Raw genomic sequence first — 22,898 nt, 5'->3', positions numbered from 1 at the left:
CATATAAAGTTAACACTTAACAGTATTACATATTTTATTAATCACAGTAAGGTAAGGTAAGTCTTCATTTTAGAAAAATGCAACCCAAAAACTTCATGCCAAATGACTGGCCCAATTTTCATAGTACCAAAGGCTTCTCTTAGGGCAACTAATAAAGTATATGTTGCAGAGCCTTCCCTTTTAACACCATTTCTTCTATATATACAACATTGAGAGCACCATTTCCATCTGCTTCTTAAATCCAATTTTGTTGCCTTGTATATATATTCAGTTAGAAACAAATAATTTTCAGAGGCTCTGAGTAAAACCAAATGTTAGCTTTGTTTCCTTAATCTCCCAGATTCATGCAACCGTACACTGAAATACAGGATTCTATTGTAATGCCTGATTTTCTCTTTCTCAGTCACCACCTGCCTTAAGTTTAAGACCCTGTTCATTAAAGGACTGCCGTTATAATGCGCTGGCAAAAATTACTAAGTAACAGAAATATTTTCATTTACCACCTGTGATGTGCCATTTTTTTGCCAGAACTTGGTAATGGAATGCAGATATCTCAAAGACTACTCAAATATAAAAGCAATAATTTTGAACTTAGAAATATGTGCATTTTCTTTTAGTAAAATTTTATCATTTAAATCATGAAATACATGCTCCTTATAACAAGCAAAATAATATCAAGACATATTAATGGTTTTATTTTGCTTTTTTACTGCTTTTTTCCTTTCCAGCACTCAGAAGGTAACCACTGCCAATAGCGTGAAATCTATCCTTCCATCCCTGAGCATAAGCTCAGGAATATACATACACATATACAACTTTTCATTTTTTTAAACAAAACAAAATAAGGTTGGTTATATTATACAAATTACCACGTAACTCAGTTCTTGGTTTTATTTTCATTTAATAATCTATCATGGACATTCTCTTCCAGATCAAGCAATGATTTTTAGTTCCATAACATTCTAATTTAATTGTATATCTTAATGTATCTGCAAACCCTAAAATTTTATCAATTACTCTCCTATGTTTGGAAAACAAGCTTGTTTCCTGCTTTTTTCATTGTTAAACATCCTTGTCCAGAGTGCCTGGGTGACTCAGTCCATTAAACATCTGCCTTCGGCTCAGGTCATGATCCCAGGGGCTTGGGACGGAGTCCCTCATACAGTTCCTTGCTCAGCCAGGAGCCTGTATCTCCCTCTGCCTGCCATTCCTCCTACTTGTGCATGCATGCTCTCCCTCTCTGACAAATAAATAAATAAAATCTTTAAAAAAAAAAAATTCCTTGTCCATGCAACTGGAAAGCACTGCAGTGGTATCTGTAGCATAGTCTGCCAAAAGACGAAGTGCTAGGTCAAAAAGGTTATATATTTTTAACAGCTACTAACAGATCGCTTTAGCATAAGGTTCTACCAACTCACACTCTCCCAATAAATGTGTGTGTTATGTGTGTCTGTGTATAAATAAGACCTATTTCCAGACTAAGTTTTTCTATTCTAATTTCTAATCCTGTGTTAAAACCTTACCGTTCTATTAAAGTATGATTATAATAAAGTCAATTATCTGGGAAAAAAGTGTCCTCTGACTCCTCCCTAACCCAACACAGTTTTGAAATGTGCTTGGCTAGTTTAGTACATTATTTATCCTTTCATATGAATTTAAAAATCATCTTAACTGATTCCTCAACCTCTAAAAAAAAATTCATTAGAATTCTTATTAGGTGTATGTGTAAATGGTATGGGTGTGTTGGGGGTGTGTGTGTCAGTGTCTGTGTATACAAATGTCATTTCTGTCAAATATATACAAATTTAAGGGAAATATAAGAGAAATGCATATATTTGAGAAAAATGACATTTTTATGATATTAACTCCTATCCAGAACATAATATTTATCTCCGTTTAGGCAGGTCTTATTCCATGTCCATCAAAAAGATTTTAAGTTTATCCTCTCTCAGTATTTATTATCTTGTGCATAAATAATCATGTTGGCTCCAAAACGATTATCATGAAATAAAATGCAGTTTCTAAAAGCAACAAGTTGGGCGCCTGGGTGGCTCAGTGGGTTAAGCCGCTGCCTTCGGCTCAGGTCATGATCCCAGGGTCCTCTCTGCTCAGCAGGGAGCCTACTTCCTCCTCTCTCTCTCTCTGCCTGCCTCTCTGCCTACTTGTGATCTCTGTCTGTCAAATAAATAAATAAAATCTTTAAATAAATAAATAAATAAATAAAAGCAACAAGTTGGTAACAATGCACAAGAGAATGAATAAATGGTAAAAATTAAAAAACAAAAACACTAACTACTACTGTAATCCAGAGATAAGAAAATACACTTTGGTGTATGTAGTGAAGGATATAGGTCTTGAAGAGAACATTAGTAGGCAAAAGAAAAGAAGCCGCTCTGGGTATGAGCCCGCAAAGGGAAAAGTTGTGCAAGTTGAAGTGATCTTTGATTAGCTCTCTGCTTTAACACAGGCCCTTGGAACAGTGTCTGGTATATAGTAATCAACTTGACTGACATTTGCTGAATAAATGAATAGAAAGCACAAGGCATATTTATAAAGTAAACTGACACGAAGCTAAGGATTTATGTGCAGAACCATTTAGAGATAAGGCTGGAAAGGTAAACAAAGAGCCAGACTGCCAAGCTGTGTTAAATGTCAACCTATAAACCAGCAAAAACCATAAACTACAGAATAAAGTAACAAACAGCTAGCTCCTAGGCTAACCTTTTACCACCCCTGGCTTTACTCTCTTCATGCAGAACATGAAACAATGTCTAAAGTCTCTGTTGTCAGTCTTTCAAATAATAATAAATACATAAAAATCAATGATAAGTGGTATCATGAAAATATCATAAAAATGTGATAGCACTTATTTTAGAAGATTCTCTGGTATTGATATGAGGATAGCCTAGATTATGGTAGAAGAAGAGATCTCAGGGGCAGAGAGTGGGAGGAAAGTCTTGGCGGGGGCAGGAAGAAACAGGTCTAGTTTGGATACAAAGTGATAGAGGTCAGAAATGGGATGACAGTTGTAATGCAAGAAAAAAATGGGGGCGCCTGGGTGGCTAAGTGAGTTAAAGCCTTTGCCTTCGGCTCAGATCATGATCCCAGGATCCTGGGATCAAGCCCTGGATCAGGCTCAGCAGAGAGCCTGCTCAGCAGGGAGCCTGCTCCCCCTACCCCTGTGCATGTCTCTCTGCCTACTTGTAACCTCTGTCTGTCAAATAAATAAATCAAAATCTTTAAAAAAAATAATAAACATCGGAGATTAAACAAGATACGGTTGCTAACAAAATATAGGCAACTTTGAAGGTGAATCTAAGAATTTTAACCTAACTATGTGACAGCATGATACTATCTGTAACACAAAAAGAGCAAAGCAGAAAAGTGTAACTTTTGAGGTGGTACAGTATGGACCTGCCAAGTAATCCAAGCGGGAATGTTCAACAGGATAGCTGAAGTAGAATGAGAAAAGGCCATGACTCTGAGAGAGATAAACACGTAATCTATAAAGAATGACACTTGAAGTCAGGTCAAGCAAGAAAAGAACACTACTCTCAACTGTCAGCTTTACTCCATGCTCCTAGAATTGTTCTCAGCTCTGTCTCCTGGGTCATGTAGGTTAAAACAGACCCAAGATTTTAGAATGAATCCACAGAATTCCATTCCTTGACTACTGAAGCTACAAAATGGTTTCTCTTGGCCAGCACAGACATTTTAGTTCATATGGAAGAATAAATGATGTGGAAGACTATTCTGAAAAAGCATGACAGAGTAAGGGGAAGGTGTTACAGGACACTTGCTTTTCTAAGTATTAAGGCTGTTATAGGACTGACCTCTAGACTATGCTAGCTACTAGAGAAAAGAAGTCCACCCAATTTTTAAGAAAGTACTGATCAGCCATGTCCAGCCTCACAGCATAAAGAAATATCCAAGACCAAATCAGCAAAAATCCAAGCTCTCCTCTGTAAATTTTTTTTCAAGGGGTTTGTTTGAATGAACAATTATTTAAGATGTTTGAAAAATTTTTAGGCCTGGGGGGCGGTTCAAACTCTGAATATGTACAACGTTCCAGAAATATCAGAAGGTATTTCCATCAACCGATCAGTAAGCAGCTGAAAATTCTTGTTTTGTGGTCTAGAAAAAGCCACTACTAACTATATCGCCTTGGATTCTGTGTCATGACCATTCTATGCTTACGTTTTTAGTGCTGTAAGTCAGAACCTGAGAGCTGCAACAGTGTAAGCTGCCACAACCATCCTCTATCCACAGGACAGCCACAGTTACCTCTGCCCAAACAGCCTCTTCCATTTACCCTCATGTGCCACGCAATCATTCTATGTAGGGGGTAGTAAATGAGAACACTTAACTTGGAAGGGATGAAAATCCAACTCTACAAATTAATGTTAAAGGAAACTAGTAAACACTTATCTGGCCAAGTTCTACTGAATTATAAAATGTTTTCAAGATGAAAACAACCTGCTTTTACTAGTCCATAGGAAAAACTGAAATATTGTTTAAAACTCTTACCGGCTTCTTTGGCAATGGAACAGGATAAGGTGGGGAACCAAGAACCATCTCAAAGAGTTTGTCTGAGTAAGGTATGGTTTTCTCTACACTTTCCCGGAAATGGGAATCCCATTTAGCATACAGGATAGTGCCACCAATACCTCCACCAACAAATAAAAGGCCAGCACCAGCAATTTTGCCAGGAGACAACCTAAGTGAAAGAAATAGGAAACACATTCATACTTCTTGCCTCTCCCAAACCTACTTCCTTAGACCAATGTAAGAATCTCAAAGACCCCTAAACTCTACCCATCTACTGCTGACTCAGATGACAGCAGCCAAGTTTATTATTACAGCTGCACATCACCTTTCCTTCATTTGCTTTAAAACAGGTTTGCAACAGAAAACAACATTTACGTACGGATAACTAGATTTTTTTAAGTACAGTAATATCTAGAATAGGAAGAATGAAGTAATCTACATTGTAACAGTTAAAATTCAAGATGTTCACAATCATGAGATTTCCCTTGAATCCAAAAAAAGCAGCATCACTTTATTTTAATTAAAATATAACGTATTATTTGCTTCAAGGGTCAGGTCTGTGAATCATCAGGCTTACACACTTCACAGCACTCACCAGAGCACATACCCTCCCCAATGTCCATAACCCAACTCCCTATCCCTACCCCCTCAACCCCCCAGCAACCCTCAGTTTGTTTCCTGAGATTAAGAGTCTCTGATGGTTTGTCTCCCTCCCGATCCCATCTTGTTTCATTTTTCCTTTCCTACCCACCAAACCCCCGACCCTGCCTCTCAAATTCCCCATATCAATCACTAACTTTTAAAGTTCCTCTCCCCTTAATAAAACATTTCTGTGAATAAAACAAAATAAACCCTTTACAAAAGAAAGACAATAAAAATATCAGATAAAACAAATACTTTTAAAATTACAATATGCTGGGGTGCTCAGTGGGTTAAAGCCTCTGCTTCGGCTCAGGTCATGATCCCGGAATCCTGGGATCGAGCCCGGCATCGGGTTCTCTGCTCAGCAGGGAGCCTGCTTCCTCCTCTCTCTCTGCCTGCCTCTCTGCCTACCTGTCTGTCAAATAAATAAATAAAATCTTTATAAAAAAAATTACAATATGCTGAGCTCTGGATATAAATCTATTAGCCACAGAACGGAAGACAGCACACGAGGGAGGGAGGTTGTCTACCTTGTATGCCATCTAAATACAAAAGAACCAAAAGGAGCATCATAACAGATTTTCACCTACAAATAAACAATGCTCCAAATATTAGAGCAAAGCTCCAGTGTTTGTACCCCTTAACAAAAAAGATTTTAAACAGCTATTCCACATTCATGGAAAACAGATAAACAAATGTCTCTTTACACACAGTTAAAAGCCCATTTACAGGGAGACACACCACATACCTAGAACCGCCTGAAGTAGAATATCTACGGCACGGTCGTAAAGGACGGAGGACAAACTTCCCACAGAGACAACTCTAGAGAGGAAGGAGAAAACATCACAACCAATGAAGAAGGAATCTGGAAAGCTTTTAGGGTTGTAACTCAGGTGTAATATTTTTATTACACATGTCTTTGTTAAACAAAAAATTATTTTCAGAAATCAATTTACCATGGAACACTCTTACAGGCCCTTAACAATGACGCTTTCAGTACCCCAAGGCTCGTATAAGATTATTTTTAAGATTAAAAAAATGATTATCAGATTATGATCAATCAGCACTTTAAAGTGTTATGTACACTAATTATTTCTTGGATATGACTGGAATTTGCCATATGCTTTTTCAATTGGCAAGAAAAAAATAAAACAAAAGTATAAAATATCTATTTTTACTTGGTAAGCTTAATTTAGACATCTGAAAAATCACCCACAGGAAACACTGCATGGTAGGATGTGTATAAATCCACTCGGGAGAGATCCAATCTTAGCTTATCTAGAAAACCAAATTTCCCATCTGTAAGGTAACTATGGGACCAGCCAGTCATTTCCTAGAAGCAGTCATTTAAATCTAAAAGTTCATCTTGGGGAGCACCTGGGTGGCTCAGTCAGTTAAGTGGCTGTCTTCAGCTCAGGTCATGATCTCAGGGTCCTAAGAGAAAATCTTAAAAAGTAAATAAATAAATAAAAGTTAATCTTGGTTTGCCTTAAACTAAAAGTCAAAACTTTTTTTAAAAGATTTTGTTTATTTGAAAGAGAGCATGAGCTGGGGGGTGCAGGGGGTGGGGGGAGGCAGAGGCAGAGGGAGAAGCAGACCCCTCGCTGAGCAGGGAGCCTGGACTGGATCCTAGGATCCTGAGATCATGACCAGAGCTGAAGTCAGACATTTAACTAATCGAGCCACTCAGATACCCCAAAAGTCAAAATTTTTAAGACAAAAATTTTAACATTATAAATGCTCGAATAAATACTTACCTCCATATAACTAGTCCATTTACTCAAATGGAATATTTGCTTAGGATCCTAGGATCCTAAGCAAATAATCAAACCAATACTTTGAAATTTGTTTTAATCAAAGTAAAGCACGTAAATGCAAATGTTTCTTAACAGTATGTGAATCCCTTAAATAAAACAAATGAACACCTACAGAAATACTACAGGGGAAGGTTTTGATAAACTCAAAGTCATTCACAGCAATTGATCTGAAATTTCAAATTTATCCCACCAATATCTTTCTTTATACCAACTAGAAAATCAAACTGCAACAAGACAAGAGGGAAAAAAAAATGCATTCTCTGGGTTCCCTGATAAAACTGCATTCAAAGAATATCAGAAAAACACAAAATTTCCTTTTAGAAATAATTTCAAGGGCGCTTGGGTGGCTCAGTTGGTTGAGCAACTGCCTTCAGCTCAGGTCACGGTCCTGGAGTCCCGGGATCGAGCCCCGCATCGGGCTCCCAGCTCCATGGGGAGTCTGCTTCTCCCTCTGACCTTCTCGCCTCTCATGTTCTTTCTCACTGTCTCTCTCTCAAATAAATAAATAAAATCTTTAAAAAAAAAAAAAAAGGAAAGAATTTCAAAGAAACTTGATCATAGGATCAAAGGCCACATAAAATTACCCTAGAATTAATTACGTTTGCAATTTATGCCTAAAGGTAAACATTAATACCAACACATTTAGGGAAAAAAACCCGTAAGTTAGATGTTTTACAACACGTAAAGAAGCTACAGTTGGTATTTTAAAAGCATTTTGAACCTATGTGTAGAATTCTCAACATCTTTCAACTATATTTAACAGAAAAGCATGTCTTCCTACTGTTCTGTAAAGTTGGTTATAGGACATTTTAAACAGAACTGCAACTACTTTTGTAAGTCAACATCTCCATTTTGTTGACTTGGAAATTATTAGGAAACCATTAAAGTTGTATTTAAGATTCCATACTTTCATAGGTACAAAGAAGTATTCAAGCCAAAAATTAAGGGGCACCTGGGTGGCTCAGTGGGTTAAAGCCTCTGCCTTCGGCTCAGGTCATGATCCCAGGGTCCTGGGATGGAGCCCCATATCGGGCTCTCTGCTCAGCAGGGAGCCTGCTTCCCGCGCCGCCGCCCCCCGCCCCCCCCCCCAACCTCTCTCTCTGCCTGCCTCTCTGCCTACTTGTGATCTCTGTCAAATAAATAAATATAATAATAAAAAAAGATTAAGACACTGTTCACAGTGGATAACTGCTAACTGGAACATCAAGCAGCAAACATTAATAGTGGAAAACCGAACCTGGGAAATACAAAACCATATTAATGCTATTAACTCAAAAATATTTTATTTCACATCAGTATTTATTTTTTAACCTGTTTCTTTTTCCATCTTCTACTTTGCTTTATCTTGACCCTCATCCCTCCCTTGACAAAATATATCTGATGTGACTGTTAAGTTTATAGTTCCTAGTACGAAGAAAATTAAAACATAAAATTTAAAATCAAAATTCAAAAGATTTAGTTGCATATAGTGGTCTCCCTCACAACTTCTGTCCCTCAGCCACTCAGATCCCCTCCTCTCCATAAGCAACTAATGCTATCAGTTTCTTGTATATCCAGAGATATTTTGTGAGAGAATTCCCAAAACTCCCCTTAACAACGAATACCACAATATACACCCAGTTCTGAAGTTCATTCAACAATATGTATTTGTGATCCTTCTGTATCAGTAAACGAACTCGTCCTAGAGGGTTTTACGGAGATTGATTATTCCACTGTATGGATGTTATTTAATGTACTTAACCAGCCCCCTTTTGATGGAAAGTGAGATTCAGTCTAAATTCTTGTTATAATAAGTACTGCTGTCTGGGAAATATACATCATTTTAGGTTAATTCTGGTAAAATTTGCAATTTTGATAAATATTGCCCAAGTAGTCAAAAAGTTTGCTAGTGATGTATATTTTCTCACAGCCTGCCAAACACGTTCAGTACAGTCTTAATCACCATCTCCTTTATTATGACTCAGTATCTTTTCATGTATTTATGATGTTATTTCCTTTTCTATGAACGATTAGACCGTATCCTTGACCACTTTCATTATTTACTTTTATATTTATTATTGCTACTCATATAAACTCTTTTTCTAAAATAAAATAAAGGGTCGCCTGCATGGCCTAGTCAGTTAAGTATCTGCCTTCAGCTCAGGCATGATCCCAGGGTCCTGGGATCGATTTCCATATCAGGCTCCTTGCTCAGCAGGAAGCCTGCTTTTCCCTCTGCCTGTTGCTCCCCCTGCTTGTAGGGACACACACTCTCTGTCTCTCTGGTAATTAATAAAACAAAACTGTTTAGTGAATGTTTCCCTACACCCAGTTTCACTTTTTTTTTTTTTTTTTTTTGGCAGACAGAGATCACAAGTAGGCAGAGAGGCAGGCAGAGAGGGGGAAGCAGGCTCCTCGCTGAGCAGAGAGGCAGATGCAGGGCTCCATCCCAGGGTCCTGGGATCATGACCTGAGCCAAAGGCAGAGGCTTCAATCCACCAAGCCACCCAGGCGCCCCTACTTTTTGTTTAGTATAGGTGACACACAATGTTACATTAGTTTCACATATACAACACAGTGATTCAACAGCTCTGTGCTCTGTGTTATATGCTATGCTCACCCCAAGTGCAGTTACAATCTGTCATAAGACGCTATTATAATATCAATGGCTATATTCCCTATACTGTACTTTTTATTCCTGTGTATTCATTCCATAAATGGAAGCCTGTATCTCCCACTCCCCTTCACCCACTTTGCACTTCCCCCTCCTCCTGCCTTCTCTGTATTTAGAGGTCTAACTCTGCTGTTTACGCATTTGTTTTTAAGATTCCACACACCAGTGAGATCATATGGTATATTTGTCTTTCTCTGTTTTGACCACTTTTTTTTTTTAAGATTATTAATTTATTTATTTGACAGAGAGAGAGAGATCACAAGTAGGCAGAGAGGCAGGCAGAGAGAGAGGGGGAAGCAGGCTCCCTGCTAAGAAAGCCCGATGTGGGGCTCGATCCCAGGACCCTGAGATTAAGGCAGAGGCTTAACCCACTGAGCCGCCCAGGTACCCCTTGACCACTTTTAAGTAAGACTGATCTTTTCATATTCTTTTCTCTTTATACATGACGAGAAATTAGCAATGTGTCTGATAATAACTTATGTTTTTATCCAGTTTATGATCTGCTTTTTCTTTGTTTATGGTAGTTCATACCATGCAAAAAATTACTTTTATGTAGTCAAAATTGTCAATCTTATATGGCTTCTGTTTTCTCATATGTCTTATATGTTTTCTCATATTCTTAGAAAGCCACTCTCAGATTACAAAATTAATTCTTCCATGTTTCCTCTACTATCACAGTTTCATTTTAAAAAAATTTTTTTTTTTTTAAGATTTTGTTTATTGACTTGACAGAGAGAGCACAAGTAGGCAGAGTGGCAGGCAGAGGGAGAGGGAGAAGCAGGCTCTCCAATGAGCAGGGAGCCTGATGCTGGGTGTGATCCCAGGACCCTGGGATCATGACCCAAGCCAAGACAGCTGCTTAACTGACTGAGCCACCCAGGTACCCCCATATAAATCTTTGAAATTAGTGTAAGGTATTTTTAATTATCTTTTATTTTTTATTTTAATTATTTTTTTATTTTTTACTTTTTCGCCAAATCTCTATTCAGTTGTCCCTGAATCATAGACTGAACAATCAATTTTTTCCAACTTGAAATGCCACCTTTAAAATATATCAAATGCCTTGATGCATTTAGATTCCCTATTTTGTTCCACTGATCTGCACTAATACTACAGTGTTTTAACCACTGCATCTTAGAATCAGCTTTTACTCTGGTAGGACTTGTCCTCTCTTGGAGTACTATTATTTTTTCAGAATTTTCCTGGCTAGTTTTTTTTTTCTTGTGAAAGCTGAGCTATCAAAATGTTTTCAATTAAACAACACACCATGAATTATAAGATGCACTCTGGGGGCATCTGGGTGCCTCGGTCAGTTAAGCATCGGCCTTTGGCTCAGGTAATGATCTCAGGGTCTTGGGACGGAGACTGGAGTCAGGCCCTTCTCCTGATGGCCCCACCCACTCCATGCTTGTTCTCCTAACTCTCAAATAAATAAAATCTTAAAAAAAAAAAAAAAAGATGCTTTCTGATTTAATAAGGGATAAAACATGAAAAAAAGTTATCTTTCATGGCCAAAAACTGACAGCAGTAGTTTCCTACTTCTGTATGAGAAAAAAGTAGAAATGAAGATTGTAGCATAACTCAAATTTTTTTTTTCCTAAACCAGTGGCTCTAGATTTAAAAAAAATTTAAATATCCTCATTAGCCTACTCTTATATTCTATGTAGCATTTAATATCCTAAGTAGTTTTTTTTTAAATATTTTATTTATTTATTTGACAGACAGAGATCACAAGTAGGCAGAGAGGCAGGCAGAGAGAGAGGAAGGGAAGCAGGCTCCACACAGAGCAGAGAGCCCGATGCAGGGCTCGATCCCAGCACCCTGGGATCATGACCATAGCCGAAGGCAGAGGCTTTAACCCACTGAGCCACCCACGCGCCCCCTAAGTAGTTTTAAAAGTCAACAAATTTATGGGTTTTTATGGTTTTATCACCAAAGTATGAGTCCCTACTATAATGTAGTTTTACCTATTAAAAAAGAAAATATATCTTCTAAGTCTCTTTTAATCTACAGGTTTTCCCTCCAATAATTAATTTGTTGAAGAACCGGGACTGCTTGTTCTATAGAATTTCCCAGACTGGATTTTGTTTAAGGTACAATCTAACATGATCCTGTCTTCTGGATTTCCTGCAAACCAGAGGTAGATTCTGACACCTGCTTAAGCTCAGGTTTATTCTCTCTGGTAAAACTTTAGTTGGTGCTGTGTTCTCTCACCAGAAGGCACAGTTTCTGGTTAGCTCTCTTTTTATGATGTTACCAACTGCATTGATGTAACAATGTCTAGATCCATTAATTTACTGGAAGTTGCAGAAGACAGTAATTTGATTATTTTTCATTTATTATTTGACATATCTTATACAAAGACCCTTCCCCTCATCTACAATTTGGTTATCCAAAATATAGGTCATACAGGAAAGGCAGGATAAATCCATTACCCTTTTATCTACTTATCCTCTGATAATGACCAATTGTGGATTTTTTTCATTTATTGTGACAAATTGTATTTCCTAAAAATTGTTACATTTCCCATCCCACCTGGTTTTCCAGAACATTGCCATTTTCCCCAGAACCTTTCAACTGCATTAGACCTCAAGAACCTCCTGACAGAACCCAGAAATCTTTAGACCTAAGAGATAATCTGTTTAGGTTATTTATATAATAAATGTTTTCATTTATGTAATTTTTACCTATATGATAAATGCTATTACTATAAAATAACAAGTAACAATGCTGTTATTTAATACCACTAAGTTTGGGGTGATCTGTTATACAATTACAACCGAACAGATAACTTGTATCTAGAGTAAGAGGTTTCCACAATAAAACATAAAGCACATGGGGTAGAGGGTGAAAATTGGAAAGGCCTTGAAGAGACTTCACAGAAGCCTCACCTCATCCATGGAGAGTGTTGGTTAAGGGCTTCAGTAAGAAAAATGTTTTCGGAAACCTAGAGGAAAAAGGGATCCTTGCTATACAGTGTCAGAATTGTCACCTGTCGTAACAGGTAACATGGAAAATAGACAATCAGAAGTTGTACCTAATGGGCTGATGGATTTAGCTAAACAGAATTCCAAGCAGAATGCTCAAAGTGCCAACTGGTTTCTTTGAGCAGGGTATAAGGGTAAAAATGAACTTCAAAACAAACAAACCAAAAGACCTATCTAGTTTTCAAGTACAATTTAAAGGACATATTAAGGAGCCAGGACTTTATAGGCTCAAAAATAAAAACTTTCTCTCATTCTCAGCCTCTCCAGTTGGCAAAAATCCTTTAAGACCTCAAAGTTCTAAGGAGGCACTCCCTACAGAATCTTTTCACACAGAGAAAAGGCCCCTTGGGGATCCTAAGGGTGTACCTCCCGTAGTCTTTTTGTTAAACAACAGGGCTACTGAGAATCTTAAGGGTTTTACCCTATAGCAGCTCACAGGGAGTCCAAAACAGTAAAGGTAAGCTTACCCTGATATTCATGGATGTGACTTTTTTGTCTAATGGAGAAAACCCCAATACAATCCACAGGAAACCCAAAGTTAAGATAACTACATTTTCTAGAAAAGGAAGGCTAATTCAAGGGATGAAATCAAGAGCCAGAGCAGAACTGAGAGTTATGAAGTATTATTACCAATCAGTATGAATTAAAAAATTAGTAACATGTTATAACAATGACTGCTATGTGTGGTCTTGTTTCCTACCTTTTTGAATGGAAGTGTCTAGAATGCCTGTCACACTGTACTGTATGATGGGTAAACAGAGAGCAGATACTTGTCTCTTTAGTTCACAAGTTATTAGACTGAAAGGAAAAGTGCTTCCGGAGCTGTACCCCAGGGACCACATACACATCCAAGACGTCCTCTCGTCCAAGACACTGCATGCAGGTATTCTAGCCAACCATCCCCGCTTAGGTGTCAGCTGCAGCCAGACATGAAAGTGAGAAGACTTTGAGAAGACTCTATTCCTAGCCACTGTCTGATTACAACCTCATTAGGGACACTTAGCAAAAACTGCTCAGCTGAGCCCAGGTAAACCCAAAAACTGAAACGAGGCAACAATAAATTATTATTCTACCCCAAGCTCAAGGTGGCTTATGTAGCTACAGCTAACCAAAAGAGTATCTTTATGAACTCATGAATTTAAACATGAAAAAAATGTCCCATCTTTGGCCAATAGACTCCACTTAAAATTTAAAACATATTATTTTACATTATTTTAATTTTACACATATACATAAAATAGATATATAATATACATATATGTATGTATGTAATATATAACTTTGTCTCTGTACTTCAGGCCATCTGCAAATACCTGGTGTCAAAAAAATTTTCCCCCCATCTGTAGTAAAATTCACTTATAAAAATCACCATTTTATATACATATTTTTAAAGAGTTTATTATTTGACAGAGAGAAAATACATAGGGGGAGTGGCAGGCCGAGGGAGAGGGAAAAGCAGGATCCCCACTTAGCAGGGGGCCTGATGTGGGGCTCCATGTAGGGCTCCATCCTAGGATGCCAGGATCATGACCTAGGATGAAGGCAGACACTTAATGGACAGCCATGAAGGACACCACAAATTCACCATTTTTAAAGTATACAATTCAGTGACATTAGTACATCCACAGTGCTGTACAACCACCATCACCACTATTTAGTTCTAGAACATTTGCATCACTCCAAAAGGAAATTCCTGTACCACCAACTAGGCAGTCTGTCCATTGACCCCTCTCCTCAGCCACTGCAAACACTATCTACTTCCTGGATCTATGGGTATTTGGTACAAATGGAATCATACATTTTGTGTGTTCTGTTGAGCCTGACTCCTTTCACTTGGTACAATGTTTTCAAGATTCACCCGGGTTGTAGCATGTACCATATATGTATCATGTATTTTCCTTTGAGGGCTGACCAGAATATTTTATCTATGAATACACCATTTTTTGTTTATCCAGACATTAGATGGACATGTGGGTTGTCTCCATCTTTTGGCTACTATAAATAATGCTGTATTTCCCTGCAAATTTCTATTTCAACACCTATTTTCAGTTGGGGGGGTAGAACTGCAGGGTCATTTGGTAATTCTATGTTTAACTCTGCATCATTTTACATTCCTACCAGCAATGTATGAGGGCTCCATTTTCTCCACATCCTCACTAACACCAGTCATTTTTGGGTTTTATTATAGGTTTCACAGTGAGTATGAAGTGGCTGTATCATTGTGGTTCTGATTTGCACTTCCCTAATGCCAATGGATGTTTATTATCTTTTCATGTGCTTTTTGATCATTTATATATCTTCTTTGGATAAATGTCTATTCAAGTCCTTTGCCTATGTTTTATTAGGGACATCTTTTTTGTTATTGAGCTATAGGAGTTCTTTATCTATTCTGGATACTAGATCCTTATCAGATATGTGGTTTGAAAATATTTTCTCCTATTCTATTCACTCACTTCAGTGTCTTCTGATGAACAAAAATTTTTAATTTTGATGAAACCCAATTTATCTTTTTTTCCTTTTGGAGTCCTATCTAAGAAACCATTGCCAGATCTAAGTCAGCCTCTTAGAGCTCTCTTTCTTAAGCACCAAGCTAATCTCTTTATTTATATAAATGAAGTCGCCTACTTTTCTTAGCTCTGGAATTCCTTTTTATTAATAATAATCTATCATGTAGGGGCACCTGGGTGGCTCAGTCATTAAGCATCTGTCTTCAGCTCAGGTCAAGATCCCAGGGTCCTGGGACTGAGCCCCGCATCAGGCTTCCTGCTCCGCAGGAGGCTTGCTTCTCCCTCTCCTACTCCCCCTGCTTGTGCTTCCTCTCTTGCCGCGTCTCTCTCTGTCAAATAAATAAAATCTTTGAAAAAAAAAATTACCTATTATGTAGAAAAAACCCAACTGTTTCAAAGCACTCTGCCTTGACATATATTACAAGGCTAGCATTACTGTATCTAACCTATAGAAACATGATTTTTAAAAACAAAAAAGAGGGGTGCTTGAGTGGCTCAATCAGGTAAGCATCTGCCTTCGGCTCAGGTCATGATCCTGGGGTCCTGGAATGGAGCCCCATGTCAGGCTCCCTACTGGGCAGGAAGTCTGCCTGTCCCTCTCCCTATGCCTCTGCCCCTCCCTCTGCTTCTGCTCTTGCTCTCTCTCAAATAAGTAAAATCTTAAAAAATAAATTAAAATAAAAACAAAAAAGATAAAACCTGTAATTCCCACATTAAGTTCTTGCACAATCTATTCCTTAGCTCCAAACTAAGGTAAACATACAAAAAGAAACCAAATTCTAGGGGCGCCTGGGTGGCTCAGTGGTTTAAGCCTCTGCCTTCGGCTCGGGTCATGATCTCAGGGTCCTGGGATCGAGCCCCACATCGGGCTCTCTGCTCAGCGAGGAGCCTGCTTCCCCCTCTCTCTCTGCCTGCCTCTCTGTCTACTTGTGATCTTTGTCTATCAAATAAATAAAAATCTTAAAAAAAAAAAAAAAAAAGAAACCAAATTCTAGCATTACAACCTAGAAACAAGAGAATATAATAAATAATCTCCTCACATGAACCCCATCTGGAGATTCCAGGCTTCCCCTCTAGAATTTGCCAGTCACTATAACTGATGGTGTTCTGCTAAAGTTTTGTCATAAGGATTCCTCCCACACAAACAAAAACATCCAGAAGTTAATGACCAGTTCTACATTTGAAATGTAGATTAGTATGTGACAATTTAACTTTTTCTACAGCTAACTTAAAATATTTTATAAGAATAATGAAATAAGGAGTGCCTGGGTAGCTCAGTCCGTTAAGCATCTGCCTTCGGCTCGGGTCATGATCCCAGGGTCCGGGGATCGAGCCCCACATTAGCAGAAAGCCAGCTTCACCCTCTCCCTCTGCCTGCCTCTCCTGCTTGTGCTCTCTCGCTCTAACAAATAAATAGATAAAATCTTAAAAAAAAAAAAATGAAATGCAGATTAGTATGTGTCAACTTAACTACTTCTACAGCTAACTTAAAATATTTCATATAAAATAATGAAATAAGGGGTGCCTTGGTGGCTCAGTTGGTTAAGCATCTGCCTTTGGCTTAGGTCATGATCTCAGGGTCCTAGGATCAAGCCCTACATCCCCCTCCATGCTTAGTAGGGCATCTGCTTCTCCCTCTCCCTCTGCCCCTCCCTGCTGAATGTGTGTGCATCCATGCACACTCTCAAATAAATATATTTATTTCAAATAAAAAATGAAATCTTTAAAAAAAAATAAAAGAATCATAAATTAAAGTTAAAAATATATTACACAAAAAAATCCAGGAAATTTAGCCTTGAGGCAGTATTATCTCTCAATATAGACACACTCTGTATCTTAGAAAAAGTACCCTTCAGTTACACCAAGAAAATGGCAGATATTAACTATAGCAAAACAAGGAACTTAATACTTCTTTAGTTTTCCCTCCACATATGTGTGAATATCTATTACTCATATATTCCCACTCACTTAAGTTATGATGTAAAATTTATCCCAAAACAGTCTGAAAGCCAATGGCCTATAGAAATGAAAATAAGGAATAATAAAAATTGATTCTAGGGGCGCCTGGGTGGCTCAGTGGGTTGAAGCCTCTGCCTTCGGCTCAGGTCATGATCCCAGGGTCCTGGGATTGAGCCCCGCATCGGGCTCTCTGCTCAGCGGGGAGCCTGCTTCCTCCTCTCTCTCTGCCTGCTTCTCTGCCTACTTGTGATCTCTGTCAAATAAACAAATAAAATCTTTAAAAAAAAAATTGATTCTAGCATAGGTAAAAGCAAAGAGCAAGCTGTATGACATACTAAAGTACCTTTTACCATGTACGCTTGGCAGACATTACTGCTGAGTAACATACTGTTTTACAATCCTAATGGAGGAAAAAAAGAAAAAAAAAAAGAGAGAGAGAGAGAATTCCAGAAGATGACAACTAAAAATGTCGAGGCATGAATTCAAACCTAAACTAGTCCTGCTATCAAACTCTGGCCATAAACAAACTGGGTTTATCAATCTCCTGAACAATGCTTCTTTCTCTTCTTTCAAGTGAAATAAATATATTTATTTCAAGTGCAGCTAAGATACTGCACATGCAGATGACCATTAGCAAATCCATAGTCAAGGAGTTGGTTGGGCTGAAAGCTCAGGCCCTCCAAGCCCAATGCCCAACTCAAAAATGGTTGGGCCTGGTGATGCAGGCAGTACAGGGAGTAAGAAGACAAATAGTGTTAAGTCTGGGAAATAAACTGAGGAAGAACTTGAGTCCTAAAGGGCATTTCTGGAAAGAAAGAAGACACAAAAGAGAACATTTCTGTTGAATATCCACATGTAAGGAATTTAAGGATGATGAGTCCAAGGAGTTAGGCAGATGGCATTTGTGATGATAAATTTTATGTCGACTTGGAGGATGTTTCTGGAGATTAACATTTAAATCAGTGAACTGTGTGACAAAAGCAGATTCCCGTCAATGATGTGGGTGAGCCTCACCCAATCAGTTGAAGGCCTGACTAGAACAAAAAGATGAGCCTCCCCCAAAAGGTGGAATTCAGCAGACTTTCATTCTGGAACTGCACATTAGCTCTCCAGGCCATCAGCCTTCAAACTAAAACCATACCACAGGCTAGTCTGGGCTAGTGGAGCCCCCTAGCTCCACTGCTGATAGCTTCCACAATTGCATAAGCCTATTCCATATAATAAATCCTTTTATCTATTACATATCCTATTGGTTCTGTTACTCTGGAGAACCATAATATACCATCAGAGATTCTAAGTCCTATGGGGCTTGGGGTACCTGAGTGGCTCAATGGTAAGTGACCAGCTCATGATTTCAGCTCAGGTCATGATCTCAGGGTTGTGACACTGGGCTCCTGCTGGGCATGGAGCCTGCTTAAGACTCTCTCCCCCACTCCTTTTTCCCCCCTCTCCCTCTCTCTCTGCCTCCTTCTCTAAAAAAAGTAAAAGAAAACAAAACAAAACCTATGGGGCTATAGGTAACATCACATCCACTTATGGAGATTAAGAAAAGCTAACAGAAAATAATTTATTTTTTAATTCAAACACATCACAAATATTCACTGAGCATCTACTAGGAGTCAGTTACTAAGATCAGTACTAGAAATAGAGCAACAAAAAATAAGTGACACAATCCCTTTGTGGAGCTTACATTTTAATGTGGAAAACCCACAACAAATATACATTATGTCAGTAGTAGTAAAGCTACAAAGTAAAAGTAGGGTAAAGGTAAATTCAGAGTGGTGCAAGGAAGAAGACACTGGTCAAAGGTCTATATTACATAAAATAGGCCTCTCTGAAGGGAAGGTGATATTTGAGAAAATATTAGAATGAAGTAAGTTAGTTAAGCAAAGAAGTGTGGGAAGACTTCAGAGCAAAAGAAATGAAAAAAAAAAAAAAAAGTAGTGAGATTAAAGTAAAATAAAATAATAAAATAGACAATGCAATGAGTTAAGTGCTAGAGATATCAAAATAGAATGAGCCAGAGTAGAAAAATGAAAAAGGCAAAGAGAGCAGATCATGAAGGGCCTGGTGAGTGTGGTAAAGAGTTTATATTTTACTCTCAATGTAACAAGATGCCAATGAAGGAAGGTATGACACAATCTGTATGCTTTTTAAAAAGACTTTATTGGGCGCCTGGGTGGCTCAGTGGGTTAGGCCGCTGCCTTCGGCTCGGGTCATGATCTCAGAGTCCTGGGATCGAGTCCCACATCGGGCTCCCTGCTCGGCGGAGAGCCTGCTTCCCTCTCTCTCTCTCTGCCTGCCTCTCCATCTACTTGTGATTTCTCTCTGTCAGGTGAATAAATAAAATCCTTAAAAATAAAAAAAATAAAAAAAAATAAAAAAGCCTTTATTAACTACTATATAAAGAACTGACTCTAAAAGAGCAACAGTAAAAGCAGGAAAACATTAAAAAAGATGAAGTTTGGTGAAAGTGGAAAGAACTTTGACAAACAATATTCCACACAAAGTTGACAAAATCAAACAAGGAAAAGAAAATTTGAGTACAAAGCTCAAAAGAAGCTAGAGAATCATTTGCTTACGGAATACAGTTCTGACAACTGATATAATCCCAAGTAATAGTATATAAAGAGACCGGACAACAATGAGGTATCACTACACATTTGTTAGAACTTCCGAAGTCCCTAACACTGACTACACTAAAAGCCGATGAGGATGTGCAACAAGAGCTCCCATTCATCACTGCTGGGAATGCAAAACAGCAGCCACTTTGAAAGACAGTTTGGCAGTTTCTTACAAAAGTAAACATATAATACTGCAATCGTGCATCCTGGTATTTACCAAAAAGAACTCAAAACTTATGTCCACACAAAACCTGCACATGAATGTTTACAACAGGCTTTATTCATAATTGCTAAAACTTGGAAGCAACCAAGATATACTTCAGTAGACGAATGGATACACTGTGGTACATCCAGACAATGGAATATTATTCAGTGCTAAACAAACAAAACAATTTTTTTTTAAAAAGCTATCAAACCACGAAGAGACACAAAAGTTAATAAATGCACATTACACGAAGTGGAAAAAAAAGCCAAAGTAAAAAGGTTAAATACTGTAAGATTCCATCTCTATGAAATTTTGGAAAGGCAAAACTATGGAAATAATAAAAAGATCAGTGGTTGCAAGGAGGTGAGGAAAGAAGTGACAAATAGAGAACAGAGAATTTTTAAGGCAATGAAAATATTAGGATACCATAAGGACTTGAGCATGTCATCATACATTTGTCCAAACCCAGACAATGTACACCAAAAGTGAACCCCAACGTGAACTATGGGCTTTGGGTGATTATGATATGCCCATTTAAGTCCATCAGTTGTAATAAATGTAACACTCTGGTGAGGGATGTTGGTAATGGGGGAAGCTATGCATGTGTGCAGACAGGAGGTATATGGGATAATTCTGTACCTTTCCCGCAATTTTGCTGCAAAGCTAAAACTGCTCTTTAAAAAGTCTTAATTAAAATAAAAAGGGAGAGAGATGGGAAGAGTGGACCTTGGGGATATATTTGGAGGTACAAGAAGTAGCAGATTCAACAAAGGAAAAAGAGGAGAGATGAAGGGTAAAACAGGCCCCTAGATACTACATAACCCAAAATAGCAAAAAGTGTAACAATATCAAGTGCTATAGAATGCCTGAGGAGGAGAACAAACCAATTAATTTTTCAAGAACACAATTTCGAGACCATAAGAAAATGCGGATATAAGCTAGAAAAGGGTTCATATTTTAGTATTAAGCTTTGATCTCTTATCTTCTAACCTCCTAATTGGGATCCCAGTTAGTAGAAGTATCTTAATAAAGATAAGGAAAAAGTAATTTTGGGCTTTATGGGAGAAAAGGAGACCCATCAGTGACAACCATGATATAACCTTACAGCAGAACAACAGTGTGCCATGAAAGGAGGGCTCCTCAAAGACAAACCAACAGTTCTGCCTTGAAAGGCAGCTCTACTTCCTCCATTCTTCTGGTCTCACTTGGGTATTACATTAGGAGGGATTCTAAGATGGCCCCCATAATCTCTGTCCCCTACTAAGTCCATGATTAGGGTTACAAGGCAAAAGGGATTTTGCAAGTGTAATTCAGGTAACTCATCAGTTGACTCTGAGTTAATGAAAAGGGAGGTTTACCAGGTGGGCCTGGCCTAATCTTAATGCCCTTTATCATTGGTCTACAGATCAGAAACAGGAAAGAGAGACTTCTGAAGTCAAAGAGACAAACTCATGGTAGTCTGCAAGAAAGCAAACGTCCATGTCACTGAAAAGCCTCTGAGCAAGACACTTTATGCAGCCTCTAAGACTTAGGTGAGAGGGGCGCCTGGGTGGCTCAGTGGTTTGGGCTGCTGCCTTTGGCTCGGGTCATGATCTCAGGGTCCTGGGATCGAGCCCCGCATCGGGCTCCCTGCTCCGCAGGAAGCCTGCTTCCCTCTCTCTCTCTCTCTGCCTGCCTCTCTGCCTACTTGTGATCTCCGTCTTTCAAATAAATAAATAAAATCTTTAAAAAAAAAAAAAAAAAAAGACTTAGGTGAGAGCAGGCAAGAAAGCAGGGACTTCCGTCCTTCAGCAGCAAGGGACTGGATTCTGTCAAAATGAACTTGGAAGAGAACTGTGAGCTCCAGATGAGAACCACAGCACGGTCAACACCTCGAATGCAACCTTGTGTGGCACTGAGCAAAGAATCCAGACCATTCATAACCAGAAAATGTAAAATATATGGGTGTTGTCTTAAGCTGCTAAATTTGTGACATTTGTTATGCATCAATAACTAATACAGACCCTACTTGCCTATAGAAGAGGCTGCTTCTATGCTGGCAACAAGTGGGGAGAGATAAGCAAATTTGGAAGGAAAAAAAATTTTTTTGACAGTTATGATTTCTCACTCACTATAACTAGGGATTTTGTTCAATTACTACTTGATTCACAGTACCTGTTTTGCAATACATTTTTCCAACATATCAATATTCTGAATATTATGAGCAATGGAACAGGTTTATTTTTTCATTTCCAATTGTACAAAATTACTTAAAAAAAAAAAAGAAAATTACTTTGATAATCGTGCAGCAGTAAAAATCACTGGGCGATCAGGCTTCTTGGATGTTATGCCACAGTTGTCCCAGCACCTGGAGCGATAGATCCCCAAGCTAATCTCAGAAATGAGCACAAGGTCATGACTCCTGTCCTTCCTCAGAGTCTTTACTCCATAAACTACAATCTCCCGTTTCTGTTTAGAGTAAGAATAGTTCAGAGGCGCTCTCAGCTACAAAAAAAGGTCCCTCCCGAATAATTATAGCCTTGACCTCTAAAATGCGGACTCTTTAACAGTTCAAACACCTCCTTATTAAAGATGCAACAAGCCAAAGCTAGCCTTTTCCTTCTGGGAACTGTAGTTCTCCCCTCGACCTTCAACCACTGGCTGCGCGAAACCTATCACGAGCCCAACCGGCGACCCGAGCGGCAGCGGCCACCATTGGTCCCAGACTGGGGCAGCGCCGGGCTGATTGGATGACAGGTCCCCGAAGCCCTGCCGACTGTCCTGTGCCCGCCTCCCCGCCACCTTCTTTCCACACCCATCCCGCTTCAGCAATAACCCTCAAGTCATCCCTCTTGGGCAAACTCCCCAATTAACTGCTTCACGGGTCGGCCCAGGACTCTCGCGATGAAGGCGGCCCTGAAACACGCCCTCTCTCCCGGGGCCTACCCAGAGCGAAAACCTCTCCCATTTTCCGTTG

At 38.8% G+C, this 22,898-nt stretch overlaps 1 protein-coding gene across 3 annotated transcripts in view; it reads right to left on the bottom strand.

The window, feature by feature from the left end:
* The window catches only part of LOC309870905 (MICOS complex subunit MIC60-like), a gene marked incomplete at its 3' end in the record, with an annotated part of 37,495 nt that overhangs the window by 14,327 nt on the left and 270 nt on the right, over nt 1-22,898 (bottom strand). For all 3 annotated transcript variants that reach the window (XM_082743494.1, XM_082743492.1, XM_082743493.1), the window contains exons 2-3: nt 5,939-6,012; nt 4,528-4,717 (exon numbers count right to left, since the gene is read on the bottom strand). In XM_082743494.1, coding sequence (XP_082599620.1) covers nt 4,528-4,717; nt 5,939-6,012 — 264 coding nt within the window. The remainder of the gene's footprint in view (nt 1-4,527; nt 4,718-5,938; nt 6,013-22,898) is intronic.

Source organism: Mustela nivalis, assembly GCF_964662115.1.
Source record: "Mustela nivalis genome assembly, chromosome: 8".
Taxonomy (NCBI): domain Eukaryota; kingdom Metazoa; phylum Chordata; class Mammalia; order Carnivora; family Mustelidae; genus Mustela; species Mustela nivalis.
Note: the sequence above shows the minus strand (reverse complement) of the source record. Positions and strands in the feature narration are given on the sequence as shown.